The following is a 20,223-nucleotide window of genomic DNA, read 5'->3' on the forward strand; positions in this document are numbered from 1 at the left end:
AGGGTGGCCGAAAAATTGCCTACTCCACTTCGGGAGGTGATTCGGGACCCAAAAACAAGCCAAAAAGTTCATACAAACATAGGTCCGGAAATGAGCCGTTTCCGAGTTATAGCCACTTTTATGTTCAAAAATCGTAATTTAGAATCCGCTTGACATCCCTCTTTCTTAATTATTTCTTAAATTAAAAATTTTATTTTTAAATATCAGCTAATTCATTAAAACTTAAACGATCCATTGATGAATACGGAAAGATTAGATACAATCTAAAAGTAAGGTGTTGTTAAATAATAATTTGAAACTTATTGAAAAGCCGTTATTTACTTACTGATTTTGAATAGGCGTGAAAACAACTGATTTCAAGTAGCCGTGAAAACAACTGATTTCTTTTAAAAATAATGTAATCGTATTTACAAATATTGAAAAATTAAAAAAAATAAAAAAATTGAAATTAAAAAAATTAAAAATATTTAAAATGAAAATTTTTAATTTAAAAAATAATTAAGAAAAAGGGATGCCAAGCGGATTCTAAATTACGATTTTTGAACATAAAAGTGGCTATAACTCGGAAACGGCTCATTTCCGGACCTATGTTTGTATGAACTTTTTTGCTTGTTTTTGGGTCCCGAATCACCTCCCGAAGTGGAGTAGGCGATTTTTCGGACACCCTGTATATACAGGGTGAATTTTAATGGATGTCCCATCCTTTTACCATCAATACTTCATCGAGCATCCTTTTTTGATAAGAGCACTTCACTTATATAGAATATGTTAAACTTTACGTCTTCGTTACAAAATGGAAAATTTTTTATATATATAGAAAGAAAATTGAGACAAATTGGCAGATGACAATTGTGAATGGGACATCCATTAAAATTCACCCTGTATAATGTAACATTACCGCACAGTTTTGACTCGTGTACGGAATCGGCCATCCGTCGCACAGATGACGCGCGCGCAATAAGGGGCCACTTTCCACGCACTTTGTAATATAAAATAGGGTGTGTAACACGTGCGGTTACCGCACTCGCATTCGGCTCGTGCGTAAACTCCGCACCCGGGAATTTTCATCTTACGACACTTGTTACACAAATAACTATTTAAAATGACAGTGCCGATATCGCCGGTATCGCCGGTATATTATGTATGATAAAAAGGCTGCACAATGATACCGGAACTGTCGTTAAGGATGTATGGGTATGACATCTTAAAGCATTACCAAAGATCTAAAAATTTCATAGATTGTTCTATTATTACGTCTAAGTATCTGTGTAAAATTTCAACACAATTTTCTTACTGCTTTAAAAGTTATTGTAATTAAGGATGTACTGGAGGTATTTCAAATATATTCAGAAAGTGCTGTAAATTGTTTCTAAATTAAATTAAAAATACTCTGCAAAATTTTGAAGTTATTGAAGAATTATTTAAGTTTAAAGTTGATAAAATTAACATTATCCCTTATAGAGAATCGACATTTTTGCTGTAAATATAAATAAAATATAAATAAACCATTAAGATATTTCTTAAATTTTTTTTATGTGTAAAACATACATCATTGATATTGTATTTTAAGTTTTAAAAGTTTTTATAACAAAACAATTTTTTTATTTGTTTAAACAATACTAATTATTTAAATAACAACAAATCATACTCAAACTGTTAACGGTAATCCCTTCTAACATATACAAAATTTTGAGTTGTTTAACATACATGCAAAGTTTTCTTTTATTAAAAGTTTAACTTTTAGCAAAGACTGTACGACCTATACATCCTTAAGGAGGAGTTTTAAAATTCCCCCTCTAATCAACGTTCTGCTGTCTAATTGCCGTAACTGATTCCCACACATGATCCTATCGCAGTTCAGAGCTGGAATTTTATTACTTATCCCTCTCTCTCTCTCTCGCTCGTTCTCTTTCCTCCCCTATCTCTTTTTCTTTTTACAGAACTATGGGAATTGCAGAATTATATATATGCATAAATATGTTACACATATATTGCTTTATCTACTAATTAGCGCTTTATTCTGAGAGATATTTGGTAATGATGATACTTAAAAGTATAATTCATGATGTAAGTAATAATGAAGAGACACAAATGCGGTTACATGTATTAACGATAAATTAAATAGATATATAGCATGACGAAATGTCTATGAATATTTTTGCATCGCGTTTCTTAATCGAGCTGACATTTGAAAACAAAATCACAAATAATTTGGCGCCGACTTTAAAAAATTGAAAGGAATTCTTAAAAGTATTATTTCATACTTTTTACAGCTTTTTTAATTTTCTTTTTAATTTTTTTTATGTTTTTTAGAGCTTTTTTGTTCAAACGTTTCTTAATATTTCTTTACGGTTATAAAACTATATGTACGTTCAAAAAAATATATGAAACTAATATGTGCTACCTGGTAAAAGTTTTCCTTAGGTGCGGCGTATACATATCGGAGTTACTCTAAAGCTGTACGGCGCGGCGTAAATACAGGAATTTTCCTAATATAAAAAAGTATTGCGTCGAATAATCAAAAGTACGAATAATAATACGCTGATTTTTTTATGTGCGATGACCTTCTTCTTTTCCGCCGCATCGGTCAATTTAGTGATATTTATCTAAACATTATTCTAATATATTTTAATACGTTCTGAACATAGATACGCAAATTCTCTATATACACTTACTCGATTTATACGGAATATTCGTTCCACGTGGCATTTTTTTACGCGGCTGAGACTCGCGTGTGAATTAGCTTTGTGTTCTCCACAAATTAATAAACATTCAAGTGATGTTAAATAACTATTAAGTAACTTTTTACAAATTATTATTTTAAATAATTAATGCAAAATAGATATTAAATAAATGTCACACATACATAAATATTTTCTCTACATTATTTATTTAAACAAATGGTTTATGTAAAACAAATTTCAAAAGAAGTCAGATTATCGTAATAAGTACGATCGAGTAAGCGGAGTAAGAACGTTTAGCTTACTGATATACATATAATAAGTTTAATAAATACGATAGAAAGATACATTTTCTGCCCGCATATAAAAAGCACCGCGTAAACGGAGGAATTATTTACCGTGTAAAAAAATTGCGTAAAAGAAAAGCCGCGTATAAAAATCGCATATTGCTTCATGTCGCTATATTTTATTAAAATTAAAATTTAACAAATGTTTTTATTTATTAGGCCATTTTCAGTGTCATAAAAGTTATTTAACAATAGAAACCGATAAGAAAGATATGAAGTTCGCAAATTTGCATAACTCGCATTAAGTAATCATCACAAACCATTGTGTGCAAATCGTGTTTCTTCCGGTGTACCATTCTCTCGCGTTATGCATACGTTATACATAAATTCTCCCACGTTTTTAATACAAAAATGGATGTTGATTATCTGATGCTAAAGACATAAAAACGTGTAGTACAAGTAATCTATTTTTTTCTTACACGTTGCCCTTTTTTTCTATTCCCGCAGGCGCGAAGCGGCATGCCTGGGCTGGGATTGCTGTACGCTCCTTGCCTGTGTATGCGGACGAGTTATCGCGTTTCTTTAATGACAGGGGATTACACGTGAGAGAATCTGACTAATTCTTAGTTGGGCATCTAGGATAACTGGATGTCTCTAATTTCGGAAGAAAGTATATATATTTTTTATTTATTTCAGTCATATCATTACTTTCAAACGACACGCGAAGCAATTATTTTTTTACGGCCCATAACTCTTTAAGACCCTATTTTATTTTGAAACGCTCATCTTTTCATTTTGACAAAACTATTAGAAATCTATTTTTTCAAAAATAGATATTTTACATTTAAAAATACATAAAAATTATTGAATTCTTCGGCTTACATCCGTATTACATTTGTCGCGAGCAAATCCCAGAGCGCGCGTTATCGGGCACGGTGGCAGGTCCAATACCCGCATTTTTTTTTTTTCTCTGACGAGTCGCGCCGGCTTAGATCGCGTTAGGAAAACGCGTGTCGCGATAAGACGTACGCGTCGATTGCGTCGTCGCCGTCGACGTCGGTCGGTCGCGACGAGCGTCGAACGTACGGGTGCCCGCAGAGTTGAGCACCGCTTCCCCGCTTCTAGGTTACACGCGCAGCGAGCTGAGTTTCACTTTTTTAGTGTTCGACACCACGCTCCGCGGCCATCGGGAAGTTGGCCTGGTCTCGTCTAGCGTTCGTCGACGACGTCGATGTGTATACGTTCTTTAAAATAAAAATGCCCAAATAGATCTTATAACCATATTTTATTATTAAACAACAACAAAAAGAAAACAAAGATTTAAAATATTCCGACTAAAAATAATGAAAAATATTTAAACATTTTTCTCATCAAAAAAGTCTCCTATAGCAAAACCTGATCGTTTGGACAATGTAACGGGATTGAGAAGGATGAAGGCGGAGTGTGAGATGAGCGAGAAGAGGGAGAATAATGAGATATGGAGGGGAGAGTCATCGGCTAGATGATCGTGAATTCGAAGATTGAAGATCAGAAGTAAAAGAGGGTTCCCAGAAGGTAGTTCGACCCGGTCTCCAGAGGTTCTCTATCCGTGCTGGCGACGGACGACGTGCGAAGGAAGGCGTGAGTACTCTCTCTCTCTCTCTCTCTCTCTCTCTCTCTCTCTCTCTCTCTCCTCTCTCTCTCTCTCTCTCTCTCTCCTCTCTCCTCTCTCTCCTCTCTCCTCTCTCTCCGCCTTACCTCCCACCCTCCCACCAACTCCATTCGGCAGATATTCTGTACCCCGCGGCATGCCGGTGTGGTGCCTTCCACCAAACTACCCGTGGACTAGGTAAGCGCCGCTGCTCTTACCTGTCGAAGTTACGGCAAAGGCGCCTTAGGAGAAATAAGGCCCAGAAGGTGGGTCTCAGGCAACAATGACGCCCAGTTGAACGCGACGGCTCGCCACTCTTCGTATGTTGAAAAGTGCATACGGCTGTTTAACTTTACACGGTTAAAAAATTGTGCCGACGTTAGTGCATTGATCCGGATTGATCGACTGACTCTCTATTCGTGGAGATCTGGTTATCGCGATATTCTCCAGCGTTGAGAATTTAATTCGCCACGTATTTATCCGGAATCTCAAGCATTTTAATTTATATGCTTCAGTGTATAAACTCTTGGATCGAATAATTGTTTTACAATGCAGTGTGATGTAAATTTGAGTGTTTTTTCTGTATTGAAAAATTTTTTCGGTGAAAAATGTGCGAGTGCGGTGACGAATGCTCCGAGGATACGAAGACGCGGGAACCCCGAAATGTCCTATCTCGTTAGACCCGCAAAAACGTTAGATTAGATAGAGGATTTTGGAGGAAGGCTTAATGGGGAAAATTCTGGACGGGATTAAGACTCGAACACCTGAAATGGCTACCCTCGGTCTCTCCAAAGTCTTCATATTGGACAAGTATTTTACAAGTATTTTAAGTTCTGGGAGACCGAGAAGAAGCTGTAAGGTACAAAGTTGCGAGTGCTGTGACAGCGTCTTCCAATTGATTTTAACAATCTATTATAAAACATTTTTCTTTATTACTGAAATTTTTAATCCTCGAGCTCTAAAATTATATTTGTTTTATTCTTTGTATCCATATATCTTCTTATTACATTCTCAATATTGCACTTTTCGTATGCTTGTGTGCTAAAATCTATAATATTTTCTCTTTTACATGTAATTTATACACTGTTGGAAAATTTTTGTAGTTTTGTTAAAAAAGGTCCTTGTTAAAATTTTTGTGTAAAATAATCAACACATACGTGTGTAGATTTAACATGTGCTTTCTATGTTAATTGAACTTTACAAATTTAAAATGTAAAATTAATAAAATAATTTAAAGAATATGTTAAAGTAACACAATTTGAACGTATTAATTAAATGTGTTAAAATTTGCAGAAAAAGAGTGTTGATTTTACTTTATAACAGAAGTAAGAATAAAAATTTGTAGAAGAAGAATGTTGATTTTATCTTACAATCTTAACTTTAACATAAAAATTATGTTAATTGTACAAATAATTAACCTCAAATTACGATCAGAATAACATTTCTTTTCTGTTAAAATATTTTAACATAGTATCAATGTTACCATTTAACACATCCATATTATGTTAAACTGACACAAAAATTTGAGGGGACCGTTAAAACATGTGATTTATGTTATATTTAACACAAATTTTCCAACAGTGCACGGAGAAAATTTTTATAGTAAATATTACTATGGTGTCGCACTAGCTGCGGACCATCGAGGAATTTTAAGTTAAATTACTATGTTTATGGTAAAAATTACGTTATTTTATCGTTTTTAAAACAATAATTATAGTATTTTAACTTGAAATTCCTCGATGGTCCGCAGCTAGTGCGACACCATAGTAATATTTACTATAAAATTTTCTCCGTGTGTAGTCATTATTACCATATATCACTATATTATCTCTATTTATGATTTTCGCGCATTAAAGTACATTAATCGTCTATCAGTTTTAAAAACTATTGATCTTTAGATTTTTTTTTTCAATTTTTAACAATTTCTAAAAATTATATAAATTAAGTGTGCATGTTCTGGAACTTCTTCTACACAGGGACAAGCGGATCCGGAAAAACGTACGCCTCAATGCTATTACTTAGGCAACTCTTCGACGTCGCCGGCGGCGGACCGGAAACGAACGCTTTCAATCTCGCGGCAGCCTTCACGGTCCTCAGATCCTTGGACTCAGCGAAAACCGCGCTACAAACTCGGAGAGTTCAAGGATAGTAAGTAGTTTGCTTCGAGATGTATGAGATAGAAGAGGGTGGGAGGAAGGAGAAAGATGAAAGAGAAATAATATTATGAAAAGAAAGTTTATAGACGTAGTATTAATATTTAAATTAAAAGTATTGTGAACAATATGATAAATAGCAATAAATATGTAATAGTGATTATTTAGTAATAGTTAGCAAATATAAATATTAAAACAACTTATATCTTTAGGGTCACTTCATTGAGGTTCAAGTGACGGACGGTGCTTTATATAGAACAAAAATTCATTGTTACTTCCTAGACCAGGCGCGAGTAATCAGACCATTACCAGACGAGAAAAAACTACCATATATTTTATCAGATATTAGCTGGATTGTTTCACGACGAGAGAGATAATGCAATTAATTATAATAATATTATTACAATTGCATAAAAATGATTAATAATAATTAACTATCAAGAAATAAATTATCCTAATAAATTTTACAGTTAAATTAAATTTGGAGGGATATAATCTGAAAAATTTGAGGTACCCTCAACATGGCGATACGTGACAGGACGAATCTGAAGATGCGATTCGGTTTCAAGCGTGGAAAGCTTGTTTAGGTATGTGATTAAATATGAAAAAAATAACATAAAATTTTATTTTAATAAAAACCTGATACAATTAAATTAGCCGAAATGCTTAATGTTTTACGTTTTTTATTTCTCACGTTGTATTAAACCTTTTGGAAAGAGATTATCAGATTTTCCCCATCTTTTCCTACATCTTTTATTGTTCCCCAGGCGTGTTAGGCATTCCATTTTTGGACGTCGTAAGAGTGCTAGCAGCGGTGCTCATTCTCGGGAACGTCGGCTTCACCGACGGCTCCGGTGTGGAAGTGGGCGTAATTGGCGAGAACGAATTATCCTCCGTAGCTACACTCCTGGGAGTTCTTCCGCCGGCCTTGTTACGCGGGCTCACCTCGAGGACCACAATGCGCGCGGCCAGCTCGTTACGCATCACGCGGAAAATACGTGCCACGGTACTCTCGCTAGCCTGCTCCAGAGCCTAAGATCTATCGGAGAGACAAAATCGCACGCACGTTCGCAATAAAGGTAAATGTTTAGTATAGAAAATATATATATATATATATATATAATATATATATATATGCACAAAGTATGTTTTGGGACATCGCTATTTTATTCGTTTAATTTATGCTATATACTTTACATAAATGTGCAATAGCAAACTTCGTTTATAGAGCAGAAAGCAAAAAAATATTGAAAAATTTTGTAATCATTGTATACTTTGAACCTTTTTGAACAAAAGCATTGATTGGAGACTGTTCTCAAATAATACAATCAGTATATACAATGTCCTCAAATTATACAATTGACATACCTGACGGAAATGTCCTCAAATTAAACATTCTACCCCAAAATCTTAAAACAATTTCTGTCTCCAAAATAAACGTTTTATCCCAATGTCTCCTAAGTATAGTTTATACAATTTAAGCACTAATTTCTTTTTTTAAATGCATTTTAAGTCTGTTTCTTTGAAAAAATTATAGTGTAAATTATTTTTCTAGGTTTATTAATTTTTAAAATAGTTTTTAGAAATACGTATTTTTAGAAATACGTTATATTTATTTTATTCTCTATAATTTATAGTCATTGTATAATTTGAGACTTTTTGAACAAAGGCATTGATCAGAGACTGTCCTCAAATTAAACAGTCAGTATATAACTGTCTTCAAGTTATACAATCAGTATATACGGAAATGTACTCAAATTAAACATTCTACTTAACATCCATAAACCTTAATTTATTTTCCCAAAATAAATGTTTTATCCCAATGCTTTTCAGGTAATTTATGTACAGTTTAAGTCCTAATTCTCTTTGTTGAACGACTTGCTTCAGCCAACATTATTATTTGAAGTTAAAGAAAGTATATGCGTATCTAAATATATGCCAAATATGTATTTCTATGTAATAAATAATTCATATTACATGTACATATATGTATAACATAATTTAAAAAATATAACAAACAAAAAAATGTTGTCAGCGCAAATTTTGAGCATGGGGTCTCGCTATTAGGACCCTGGGACATAAAAAAACTTAAGCAGTGAGACGTAAGCGGTAAGCAATTAACCAATATTTATCTTGTGGTTTTGAGAATTCTTAACTGGGATTGGTCAATTTGCTTACTGCTTAAGTTTTTTATGTGCCGTGGCCCCCAGAACTTAAACAGTACATAAAGTATACCTGAGAAACGTTGGGGTAGAACATTTATTTTAAAGACATAAATTGTGTTTTAAGAGAGTGTTAAGTAGAACGTTTAATTTGAAGACATTTCCGTATACATATACTGATTGTATAATTTAAGAACAGATATATACTGACTGTATAATTTGAGGACAGTCTCCAATCAATGCCTTAGTTCAAAGTATGTAATAACTATAAAATATAGATCTGTGTTTGTGCTGAAAAAATAACATTTGAGAGTGAAATAAATGTGACGTATTTTTAGTAAAACAAAAATGTATTTTTTAAATTTCTTTTACATGCATATATTCATTAATTTTCATTATTAAACAAATTAATTAAACCAACATTATTATTTAAAGTTAAGTGAACATATGCATATAAAATAGAAACTTAAAAAATATATTTTTTGTTATTAGAAATATGTCACATTTATTTTACTGTAGAACGTTATACTTTTAGTACAAACACAAATCTATATTTCATAGTCATTGTAGTTTAAAAAATATAACAAACAAAAATATTGCCAGCGCAAATTTTGAACATGGGGTCTCCCTATTAGGACCCTGGGACATAAAAAAACTTAAGCAGTGAGACGTAAGCGGTAAGCAATTAACCAATAGTTATCTTGTATTTTCGAGAATTCTTAACTGAAGATTGGTCAATTTGCTTACTGCTTAAGTTTTTTTATGTGCCATATGGCCCCCAGAACTTAAAAAGTACATAAAGTATACCTGAGAAATATTGGGGTAGAACATTTATTTTAGAAACATAAATTGTGTTTTAAGAGAGTGTTAAGTAGAATGTTTAATTTGAAGACATTTCCGTATATACTGATTGTATAATTTAAGAACAGATATATACTGACTGTATAATTTGAGGACAGTCTCCAATCAATGCTTTAATTCAGAAAGTCTTAAAGTATGCAATAACTGTAAAATATGGATTTGTGTTTGTGCTGAAAGAATAACATTCGAGAGTGAAATAAATGTGACGTATTTTTAATAAAACGAAAAAATGTATTTTTTAAATTTCTATTTACATGCATACATTCATTAATTTTATTGTTGAACAAATTGGTTAAACCAACATTATTATTTAAAGTTAATGAACATATGCATATAAAATAAAACTTAAAAAATACATTTTTTGTTATTAGAAATATGTCACATTTATTTTACTGTAGAACGTTATACTTTTAGTACAAACACAAATCTATATTTTATAGTCATTGTATACTTTGAGATTTTTCGAACAAAGGCATTGATCGGAGACTGTTCTCAAATTATACAATCAGTATATATTTGTCCTTAAATTATTCAATCAGTATATACGAAATGTTCTCAAATTAAACATTCTATTTAAAACTCTTAAAACATATGTCTCGAAAATAAATGTTTTATCTCAATGCTTTTCAGATATAATTTATGTATAGTTTAAGTCCTAATTCTTTTTGTTGAACGAATTGTTTCAGCTAACATTATTATTTGAAGTTAAAGAAGGTATATGAGTATCTAAATATATGCCAAATATGTATTTCTACGTAGGAAATAATTTATATTATATGTACATATCTATAAAATATAATTTTAAAAATATATAGGAGTACAAATTAGTTCGGTCCGTTTTCAAAAAATGGCTCTGGCTGTTATGAATGTTTCATAGTGACAGCTGATTTCGGCGGTTTCAGAGAGGTTAACATCTGTCAATAATACTCATTGTCAGTTTATATCGCTTTGAGTTTTATTCAAAAACTTTGTTTTTTACTGTGTTGAATATGTCAATTTGTGTTAACTAAGCAGCATTTGCGGGAGGTTTTAGTTTTCTGCTTTAATTGGAAGAAAAATACAGCTGAAGCGCATCGAATGCTTGTGGAAGTTTATGGTGACAATGCTCCAACTGATAAATCATGTAGGGAATGGTTTTGACGTTTCAAAAAGGTGATTTCAGCGTTGAAGACAAGCCTCGCTCTGGACAGCCAAAAAAATTCGAAGACAAAGAATTGGAGGAATTGCTCAATGAAGATCCGAGTCAAACGCAAGAGGCGCTTGCAGAATCACTTGGAGTGACTCAACAAGCAGTTTCCGTACGATTGAAATTCATGGGAATGATTCAAAAGCAAGGCAATTGGTGCCTTATGAACTGAAACCAAGAGACGTTGAAAGACGATTTTTCACTTGCGAGCAGCTGATTCAAAGGCACCAAAGAAAGGATTTTTGCCTTTGAATCAGCTGCTCGCAAGTGAAAAATCGCCTTTCAACGTCTCTCGGTTTCAGTTCATAAGGCACCCAATTGCCTTGCTTTTAAATCATTCCCATGGATTTCAATCGTACGAAAACTGCTTGTTGAGTCACTCCAAGTGATTCTGCAAGCGCCTCTTGCGTTTGACTCGGATCTTCATTGAGTAATTCCTCCAATTCTTTGTCTTCGAATTTATTTGGCTGTCCAGAGCGAGGCTTGTCTTCAACGCTGAAATCACCATTCTTGAAACGTCGAAACTATTTCCTACATGATTTATCAGTTGGAGCATTGTCACCATAAACTTCCACAAGAATTCGATGCGCTTCAGCTGCACTTTTCTTCCAATTAAAGCAGAAAACTAAGACCTCCCGCAAATGCTGCTGAGTTAACACAAAATTTTGACATATTCAACACAGTAAAAAACAAGGTTTTGAATAAAACTCAAAGCGATATAAACTGAGTATTATTGACAGGTTAACCTCTCTGAAACCGCCGAAATCAGCTGTCACTATGAAACATTCATAACAGCCAGAACCATTTTTTGAAAACGGACCGAACTAATTTGTACATACTCCCAATAAAAACAAAAAAATAATGCCAGCGCAAATTTCGAACATGGAGTCTCGCTATTAGGACCCTGGCACATAAAAAAACTTAAGCAGTGAGACGTAAGCGGTAAGCAATTAACCAATAGTTATCGTGTGTTTTCGAGAATTCTTAACTGTGATTAGTCAATTTGCTTACTGCTTAAGTTTTTTTATGTGCCATGGCCCCCAGGACTGAAACAAGTACATAAAGTATACCTGAGAAACATTGGGGTAGAACATTTATTTTAGAGACATAAATTGTGTTTTAAGAGAGTGTTACGCCTGGTCTACACTGGATGTATTAAGTCGTAAGTCGTAAGAATTGGCCAATCACAGTCGATTATTCTCCTCAAATTCGATTGTGATTGGCCAATTCTTACGACTTACGACTTAATACATCCATTGTAGACCAGGCTTTAAGTAGAACGTTTAATTTGAAGACATTTCCGTATATACTGATTGTATAATTTAAGAACAGATATATACTGACTGTATAATTTGAGGACAGTCTCCAATCAATGCTTTAATTCAGAAAGTCTCAAAGTATGCAATAACTGTAAAATATGGATTTGTGTTTGTGCTGAAAGAATAACATTCGAGAGTGAAATAAATATATGTGACGTATTTTTAATAAAACGAAAAATGTATTTTTTAAATTTCTATTTACATGCATATATTCATTAATTTTCATTGTTGAACAAATTGGTTAAACCACCATTATTATTTAAAGTTAAGTGAACATATGCATATAAAATAGAAACTTAAAAATACATTTTTTGTTATTAAAATATGTCACATTTATTTTACTGTAGAACGTTATACTTTTAGTACAAACACAAATCTATATTTTATAGTCATTGTATATTTTGAGATTTTTCGAACAAAGGCATTGATCGGAGACTGTTCTCAAATTATACAGTCAGTATATACTTGTCCTTAAATTATTCAATCAGTATATACGGAAATGTTCTCAAATTAAACATTCTATTTAAAACTCTTAAAATATATGTCTCGAAAATAAATTTTTTATTCCAATGCTTTTCAGATATATATATATATATATATATATTTATATAGTATAAATTCTATTTCCTTTTGTTAAATGAATTGTTTAAGCCGAAATTTCTTAAGTAGAAGTTAAAGATATAAATTATTATTTAAAGTTAATTTATTTTAAAGATAATTTGATATTTATATTATACTCTATATATTTAAAAAATATAATTTTTATCAAAAAATTTTATAAATTTGTATTATATCGTCATTAGAGCCGTTTTTGAATCATTTATTGCACGTAAACTGATAATCTTAAAATATTTATTCAATGTAATAAATATTACATTCATATTCAGCATTATTTATGACAGACATATATTGCTAATTTCCAACCTCAAACTTCTTACTTTATTCATTAAAAGATTTTTAAAATTTTTAAAGTGTAATACCTGAGCAATTATTAAATAAAATCCCTGTTATAGCAATGTTATTCAGCAATTATTTCATGTAATTTGAGTATATTTAATTAAGGAATAGATTTTACTGCGGATTGTTAATCAGGTTTATAGATGAATGATAAATTGTTATAAATTATTATTAATTAATTTTTATTGATAAAAATAATACAATACTGTTATACTTTTATGAAAACTTTTAGTGACTAGTGCAATCACTACTTATGTTTACAATGTAATTTTACTTATATTCTACTGTATTTTTCTTCTTAAATATAATCTAGGTACATTAAAGACTAAAAATATGTATTCAGTTTAGAATATTATTGAGTTATATATTAGCATATACAACAGTTATAAGAATTTATAATCAGTCTTTTTTATCACTCATTTTTCAGCAATTGTCACTTTAACATCAGTCTTTTGAAAATAAGTGCACTAGTTTTCTTTTCAAGAAAAAGAAACATATGATACATAAAATAAAATATAATCTACGTTAAAGACTAAAATCTACCTAGTTTAGAATATTATAAATTTATATAATTATATAATTAGTATTACATACTTAGTTCTTTATCACACATTTTCCATATATTATTATTTTAAACATCAGTTTTTCAAAAAATAAATGCACGAGTAAAAATCTAAAAAAATATGATACTTAAAGAATATAATCTATATTAAAGACTAAAATATATCTAATATCAAATATTATAAATTTATATGTTAGCACACATTAAAAGTTATAATGAATATTTTATAATTAGTCGTTTTTTATCACATATTTTTCGACACATTACTTTAAATATCAGTCTTTCAAAAATAAATGTATCAGTTAGAGAAATGTAAAAAAATATGATATTTACGAGATACAAAATTCTTTTAAACAAAAAAGTTATCAGGATATTAAAAATATAATTATAATTAATTAAAGACATACAAACTGAAGACATTGAGAAAAATTTTCAAAGTTATAATATTTTTAATATTAATGTTTATAGTACGTTCTACTTGTTCAGACTACTTCAGCGTGTTTATTACGCGAATAGTTCTTCTTTCTAACTTTATCTCTACGCTGATTGTCAATATGGGATATCAATTGAGCAGGAGTTCTTTCTTTCAAGCAGCTATTCTGGTTTATCAAAGCTCTACATTCTGGTACTGACGGTAATTTGGGCAGCATACGAACATCACCAAATTTTTTTTTAATTACTTCGTCCTCCATTTTTGTCCATTTAATCCGTTTTATTGATTTTTGCTGCAGGGCTGTAATTAAAACTCATTTTATTATGTATTAATACAGAAATTTTATATAAAGTATAAAAATTAATATTACTGAATAAAATATCAAAAGATATAATTTTATAAAAAATTAATATATATTAACAATAAACAACAATGGGAATATTAATTGACTCTACTGGCCATTATAATCGCCAAAACAATACGACTACAATTTGGTTCGATTATCGTCAAGACGCTCTTTTAACCAATATAAGTTGCTGTGTAATCTTTGATCGTGGTCGTATTGTCTTGGCGATTATAATGGCCAGTAGAGTCGATTAATATTCCCATTGTTGTTTATTATTTGACTGACGAAATAAAAATTTATTTATTAACAATAAAGTTATAAAAAGTTAATATATATAAACAAATAAAAATAATCAATTTTTCATAAACTTACAGCTTGAGCATTGATCTATAATTTCATCGTCACTATCATCGCAAATTATACGCTTGCGAATACGTCTTCCCGAGGACTGTGGTTCAGCATCAATAAATTTCTTTTTAATTACTTGTTTCTCCATTTCTGTTCTTTTAATCCGTTTTTATTGATTTTTGCTGTAAGGCTGTAATTAAAACTCAATTTATTATATATTAATAAAGAAATTTTATCAAAAGTATAAAATATATTGTTATTGGATAAAAGATAAAAATATATACATTTATAAAAAATTAATATATATTAACAATAAAGTTATAAAAATTATAACCAAATTATAAACAAATAAAAATAATCAATTTTTCATAAACTTACAGCTTGAGCATTGAGTACTGGAATCTATAATTTCATCGTCACTATTATCGCAATTTATTATACGTTTGCGAATATGTTTTCTCGAGGACTGTTCATTATCATTATTATTCTCATGGAAATTATCGGCATCAGTTGACGCATCATCTGTTTGCATATTGTCATCTTTTGTATCGTCTTTGATTTGATCACTTTCTTCATCACTGTCTTCATCCTCATCGCCTATTGCAGCCTGCAGCAAGCGAGATACTTCAGTCATGTCAATCAGTCCATTAGGAACTCGATACACATCTTTATGGATTTGCTTGTCATGTCCCATGAAATTTGCTAAGTCTGAAACTTGATTTTCCTCTACTCGCAGCATAGCGGTATAAGTAGCGATATGCTTTCGAAGCATAGTACCTCGTAGACTGGTAGGGATTGATGCACCACAGTTATTAGCAAATTTTCGCATTATAGGACAAGCTCTGACGTAACCTTTTTTCGGAGAATTTACTCGAGGTACAGCAAAGACGTACTTATTTTTTGAGCTTACTCCAGCTTCTGAACGATATTTAAGTAAAACATCAATGTACGAAGTTAAAAATGTATGTAGTAATACGGGAACGGTTCTTCCCAATTTGCCTCGTATAGTTAATCGGACAAATTGCTTGGCTTGTTTTTGAGATTCTTCTGATATGTTGTCAAATATATCAGGATTGAAAATTTTGTCAACTGTCTCTTGATTTTCATAATTTTCAATGGAGAGTCTCTCAATTTCACCAGCTCTTCGTCGATTAAACATCTGAACGAGAATCAGACTACCGTCAGTTAATTCTTTCCATGCATTAATATCAAATTTTTTCTGAAGAATTTTCATGGCTTCTTCACATAAATTTTTTGCATAGTTATACAATTTTTGGATATCTGATTTTGATGGGAGGACAATTTGTTTCTTTCGACGTTTATTTGCTCGATCCTCTATAACTTTTTTATTAATTGTCACTGGGTAATCATTATCAAACAGTACCATAAAATCATCAACAGCTTTTTTTTCCATCTAAATCTTCTCGCTTGATACATTCAGCAGCTTGTATACGAGAACATTTTTTCAACATTGTTCCCAGAGTAGTTGCATTATATGGTGTTTGAAAAACTTGTAACTCAGAATCATAATTTGCACATATTTTGACAGCCTTTATAACGTCATCGTAGTATCCAGGATGAAAAATGGATGCAAAATCAGATATTTGCCTGTTAATTTCTTTTATTGTCAATTTGAAGCGACCAAGTAGTCGTAGATAATTTCTAATCATGTCGTACTGATGAGAAAGTGTGTATGTGTCACATAATTTATTTCCGAATAAAATCAGAAGTTCATCGTATTTAATAGATCTTGAAACATTGTCATCTTGAAGTGATGGGACAATTTTTCGACGCATAACATTGTTAGCACGAAGGTGTATATATCCCATTAACTGTTTTCCTTTTACGAGTTGATCTTTTCGACCTTTCTCATGAGCTGGATCACACGTTTTATAATGTATTCTCAAGGTTCTTTTAGAATAAAATCCTTTGCAATAACTACAAGACACATAGTTTTCGGCAGTATTGTTAAATTTTGCTTGAGGACGTCGACAAGCTATGAGAACTCCCGTATTTAATTCCGCATTAGTGTTATGAAGAAAATTACCATATTTTCGAATTTTTTCAATAATTTTGCGTCGTTCTGGATTGCCTTTTGGAAAATGTATAAATTTATGAACATCTGGTATATCTTTGTGTTTTAGTTCCAAATGCCGAGCAAACTTTTTTTGTAATTTCTTGCAATACGGGCAAAAATATTGTTTGAGTGAAAAACCTGGATTTTCATTTTTTGAAACAGGCACATAAACGTTACGAATATCAACTGGAGGTGCATTATTATTAATAGGAAAACTCACATTATCACTCACATTAGAATTTGTTTCATTTATTGTAGTGCTATTACTCGGTATATAATCTGAACTCGTACCCTCATGTCTACTATCAGTCATTGTAACATTAATTTCTTTCGAACTATTTTCTTGAATGCTAATGCTAGATCCAACATTTTTTTCAACCGCTAAATTTACAATGTGAGTATGAGATTCTTGCTCATTTTCGATTATTTTATCAGAATCTTCGATAACTTGTTTCTCAGCATTAGATGAAATATTGTTATCAAAAATACTTGAATCCACATTTGAAGTTTTTAGCCAATCATCTCCGATAAGTTTCATAATTTCGGTCGCACCACTAGGCGTACTACTCTCAAGAGATATGTTAGAACCAGTTGATGAATTTTGATGAGGTGATGATAAACGCTTGTTAATTTCATTCTCCATTGATGGTGGTGTTTTTGAAATAGGTGTCGAACAGTCAGTGCCTTTTATGGAGTTGGAAATTCGAATTTGATCAAATGACAGTGATAATCCCGATTTATATTCCATATTTGCTTTGTTAATATCGTCCATCTCCTTTTGCAAAGCTTCATATGAATCTAACAATTAATAATTAAAATTTAGTTTCGAGCAAGTATATATAAAAGTATATATAATAGAAATAATAATAAATATATTAATACGTTTTTTATTTTTAAATCAAAGATTTATATATAGATTATAGTTTGCGAGAAATGACCCATCGATTCGATGGGTCATTTCTCTCGCTGGGTAGGGTTATCTGTCCCCAAACTATATTCTATATACAAAATTGATCTAATAGGTTATATTTAGATATTAAGATTATATTACCGTTAGTACTCAACAAATAGCCTTGGTACGACGATCCCTTTGTTTTAATAAAACAAGTTTTCCCTTGAACGATTTTAACTTTCTTCGAATGAGTTACAAGGCACTCTTGATTATCAAATTTTACTAAGGAATACATGACTGGAAAAAGTACTTTACTAGTACAGATAATTAGCTCTCTTTTCGACTAATTGTGAGATTATGACTATCCTGAGATGTACAGAACACTTTGCTGAAGAAGAATACACATCTATTATCACAACTTCAATCTTCAATATGAGAGTATATGCTGAGACACGAACAGATACGTATGTGATAGTAGCACATACTATGCGCTCTCTCTATTATTATAAGTCTCCCTTTGCATGGCAGTGCATGTGCAAGCTGGCGCCAGACTATGCGTATATTCACTATTCGCGATTCGTATGTAGTTTGCAAATAGTGTGGACATAAAATTTGCCAAATTTGCATTCGTAATTTATTATTCGTGTTGATTATTTATCACGCTTATCGCGTTTATTATTCATCAACCGAATGGTTTTTTGACAAAATCAAAAGACGCAAATCACCACAAATCTCTAGGAAAGAGAGGCGCCAACGGGTCATGTGACCAGTCATGTGACCAGTCCTCCGTGATTGGCTGGCAGCAATGTGTGCTTTACATGTAGCGACTCAAGTCGACACAAGTGTCATTCTATCTCTTTTCAACATCTAGGGCCGATATCACAGTCTCCGATTAACTTGATCCTTCGATTAAACTCACTCTTCGTCTCTTTCTAGAGGGACAGTTAGAAAGAGATGCAGAGTAAGTTTAATCGGAGGATCACGTTAATCGGAGACTGTGATATCGGCCCCTAATGAACAACAAAGATAGAATGACACAGAAGAGCACAGGAGAGGCACAGTATACTGTGGGAGAGGTGAAGAAAAGTTAGAGTTTAACCACTCCTGCGCTCTTCTGCATTAAGGTCTATCCAAACAAACTTGCATAGCGCATAAACATAAGTATAAGGAAATTGATTGGTCCATATATGCATGTGCATAAGGAAATAGACCAATTTGTTTCTTTATGCATATGGTTATGTACCTATGCAAGTTTGTCTGGATAGACTTTTTATTTTCTTATGCACATGTGTATGGACCAATCAATTTTCTTATGCTTACGCATTATGCGTTATGCAGAAGTGTGTGCTCCCCGCTTTAGCGTCGCAATCTCGCAATGTCCACCTTAAAGGTGGAAGCACATAAAATTGCAAGAGCCATGAGCAGAATGCAGAAGCCATATGCGCATGCGCTGTGGTATCTGTAGAGCTCTACAAATACCATAGCGCATGCGCATATGGCTTCTGCATTCTGCTCAAGGCTCCTGCAATTTTATGTGCTTCCACCTTTGCACGTAACAAAGATTTAGTCATAATCGTAAGGCCGTAAAGCCTTGTATACAAGTGGATAAAAATAATGGGTAAAAGTTTACAATAACTTACACAGCTCGGATTACTTTGACCTTGGCATATGTTGTCAAGGACATAATACTGAGTAACTTTTCCTTATAACTTAATCGGCGGTCGCTTTTTATTAAAAAATTATTAACAAAAAAAAGTTTGGCGACCTCACCGATTTCAATGACTTTGATATATGTTGTCAAGGTCATGACCCCGAGTGACCTTCAGAAGGTTTTAGCCGTTGCTCGTTATTCGTCAAAAAGTTATTAACAAAAAAAGTTTGGAAAATACGTGTAGGTTAGATGACGCGCTTTACAAGTATTTAACTGTTTAAAGCGCGTCACTAATCTACATAGGTTAGATGACGCGCTTTAACAGTATTTAATTGTTTAAAGCGCGTCAACTAACCCATGCGTAAACTATTTCGGGGCTACCGCACCTCCCCCGAAAGCGGGGGGGGGGGTGTGGTTGAACCTCGGTTCGCGTGAAAAGTGTATGCATGAACTATTTCGGAGCTACCGCACCTTCCCCGAAAGCAGGGGGGGTGTGGGGTGAACCTCGGTTTGCGTGAAAAGTGTATGCGTGAACTATTTCAACATATATATTAGTCATTTATGCCTTCCAATACTCAAAATAGCTGCTATATTTTTCAAACTTTTTTTGTTTATAACTTTTTAATAGCAGTGACCGCCGACTAAGTTATAAGGAAAAGTTACTCAGTATTATGTCCT

The 20,223-nt window shown here is 32.2% G+C and overlaps 1 protein-coding gene and 2 long non-coding RNA genes across 4 annotated transcripts in view; 2 read left to right on the forward strand and 1 right to left on the reverse strand.

Moving 5' to 3' along the window:
- Positions 1-4,819: 4,819 nt before the first annotated feature.
- Positions 4,820-7,835, forward strand: LOC139816177 (uncharacterized). Of its 2 annotated transcripts, XR_011732965.1 has the most exons (4): positions 4,820-5,457; positions 6,575-6,746; positions 7,222-7,338; positions 7,519-7,835. It is a non-coding gene; the product is annotated as an uncharacterized lncRNA (long non-coding RNA). The 2 variants fall into 2 exon arrangements; XR_011732966.1 differs by lacking the exons at positions 7,222-7,338; positions 7,519-7,835 and adding an exon at positions 6,964-7,092.
- A 6,244-nt stretch (positions 7,836-14,079) lies between these two features.
- Positions 14,080-18,766, reverse strand: LOC139816082 (uncharacterized). The gene is made up of 3 exons (XR_011732916.1): positions 15,304-18,766; positions 14,950-15,115; positions 14,080-14,531 (listed from the first exon to the last, which is right to left on the reverse strand). It is a non-coding gene; the product is annotated as an uncharacterized lncRNA (long non-coding RNA).
- Positions 18,767-18,907: 141 nt separating this feature from the next.
- The window catches only part of LOC139817004 (probable chitinase 10), a 4,532-nt gene continuing 3,216 nt past the window's right edge, over positions 18,908-20,223 (forward strand). Inside the window, exon 1 of the mRNA XM_071784817.1 lies at positions 18,908-18,980. Coding sequence (XP_071640918.1) covers positions 18,908-18,980 — 73 coding nt within the window. The remainder of the gene's footprint in view (positions 18,981-20,223) is intronic.

Source organism: Temnothorax longispinosus, chromosome 7 (assembly GCF_030848805.1).
Source record: "Temnothorax longispinosus isolate EJ_2023e chromosome 7, Tlon_JGU_v1, whole genome shotgun sequence".
In the NCBI taxonomy this organism is placed as follows: domain Eukaryota; kingdom Metazoa; phylum Arthropoda; class Insecta; order Hymenoptera; family Formicidae; genus Temnothorax; species Temnothorax longispinosus.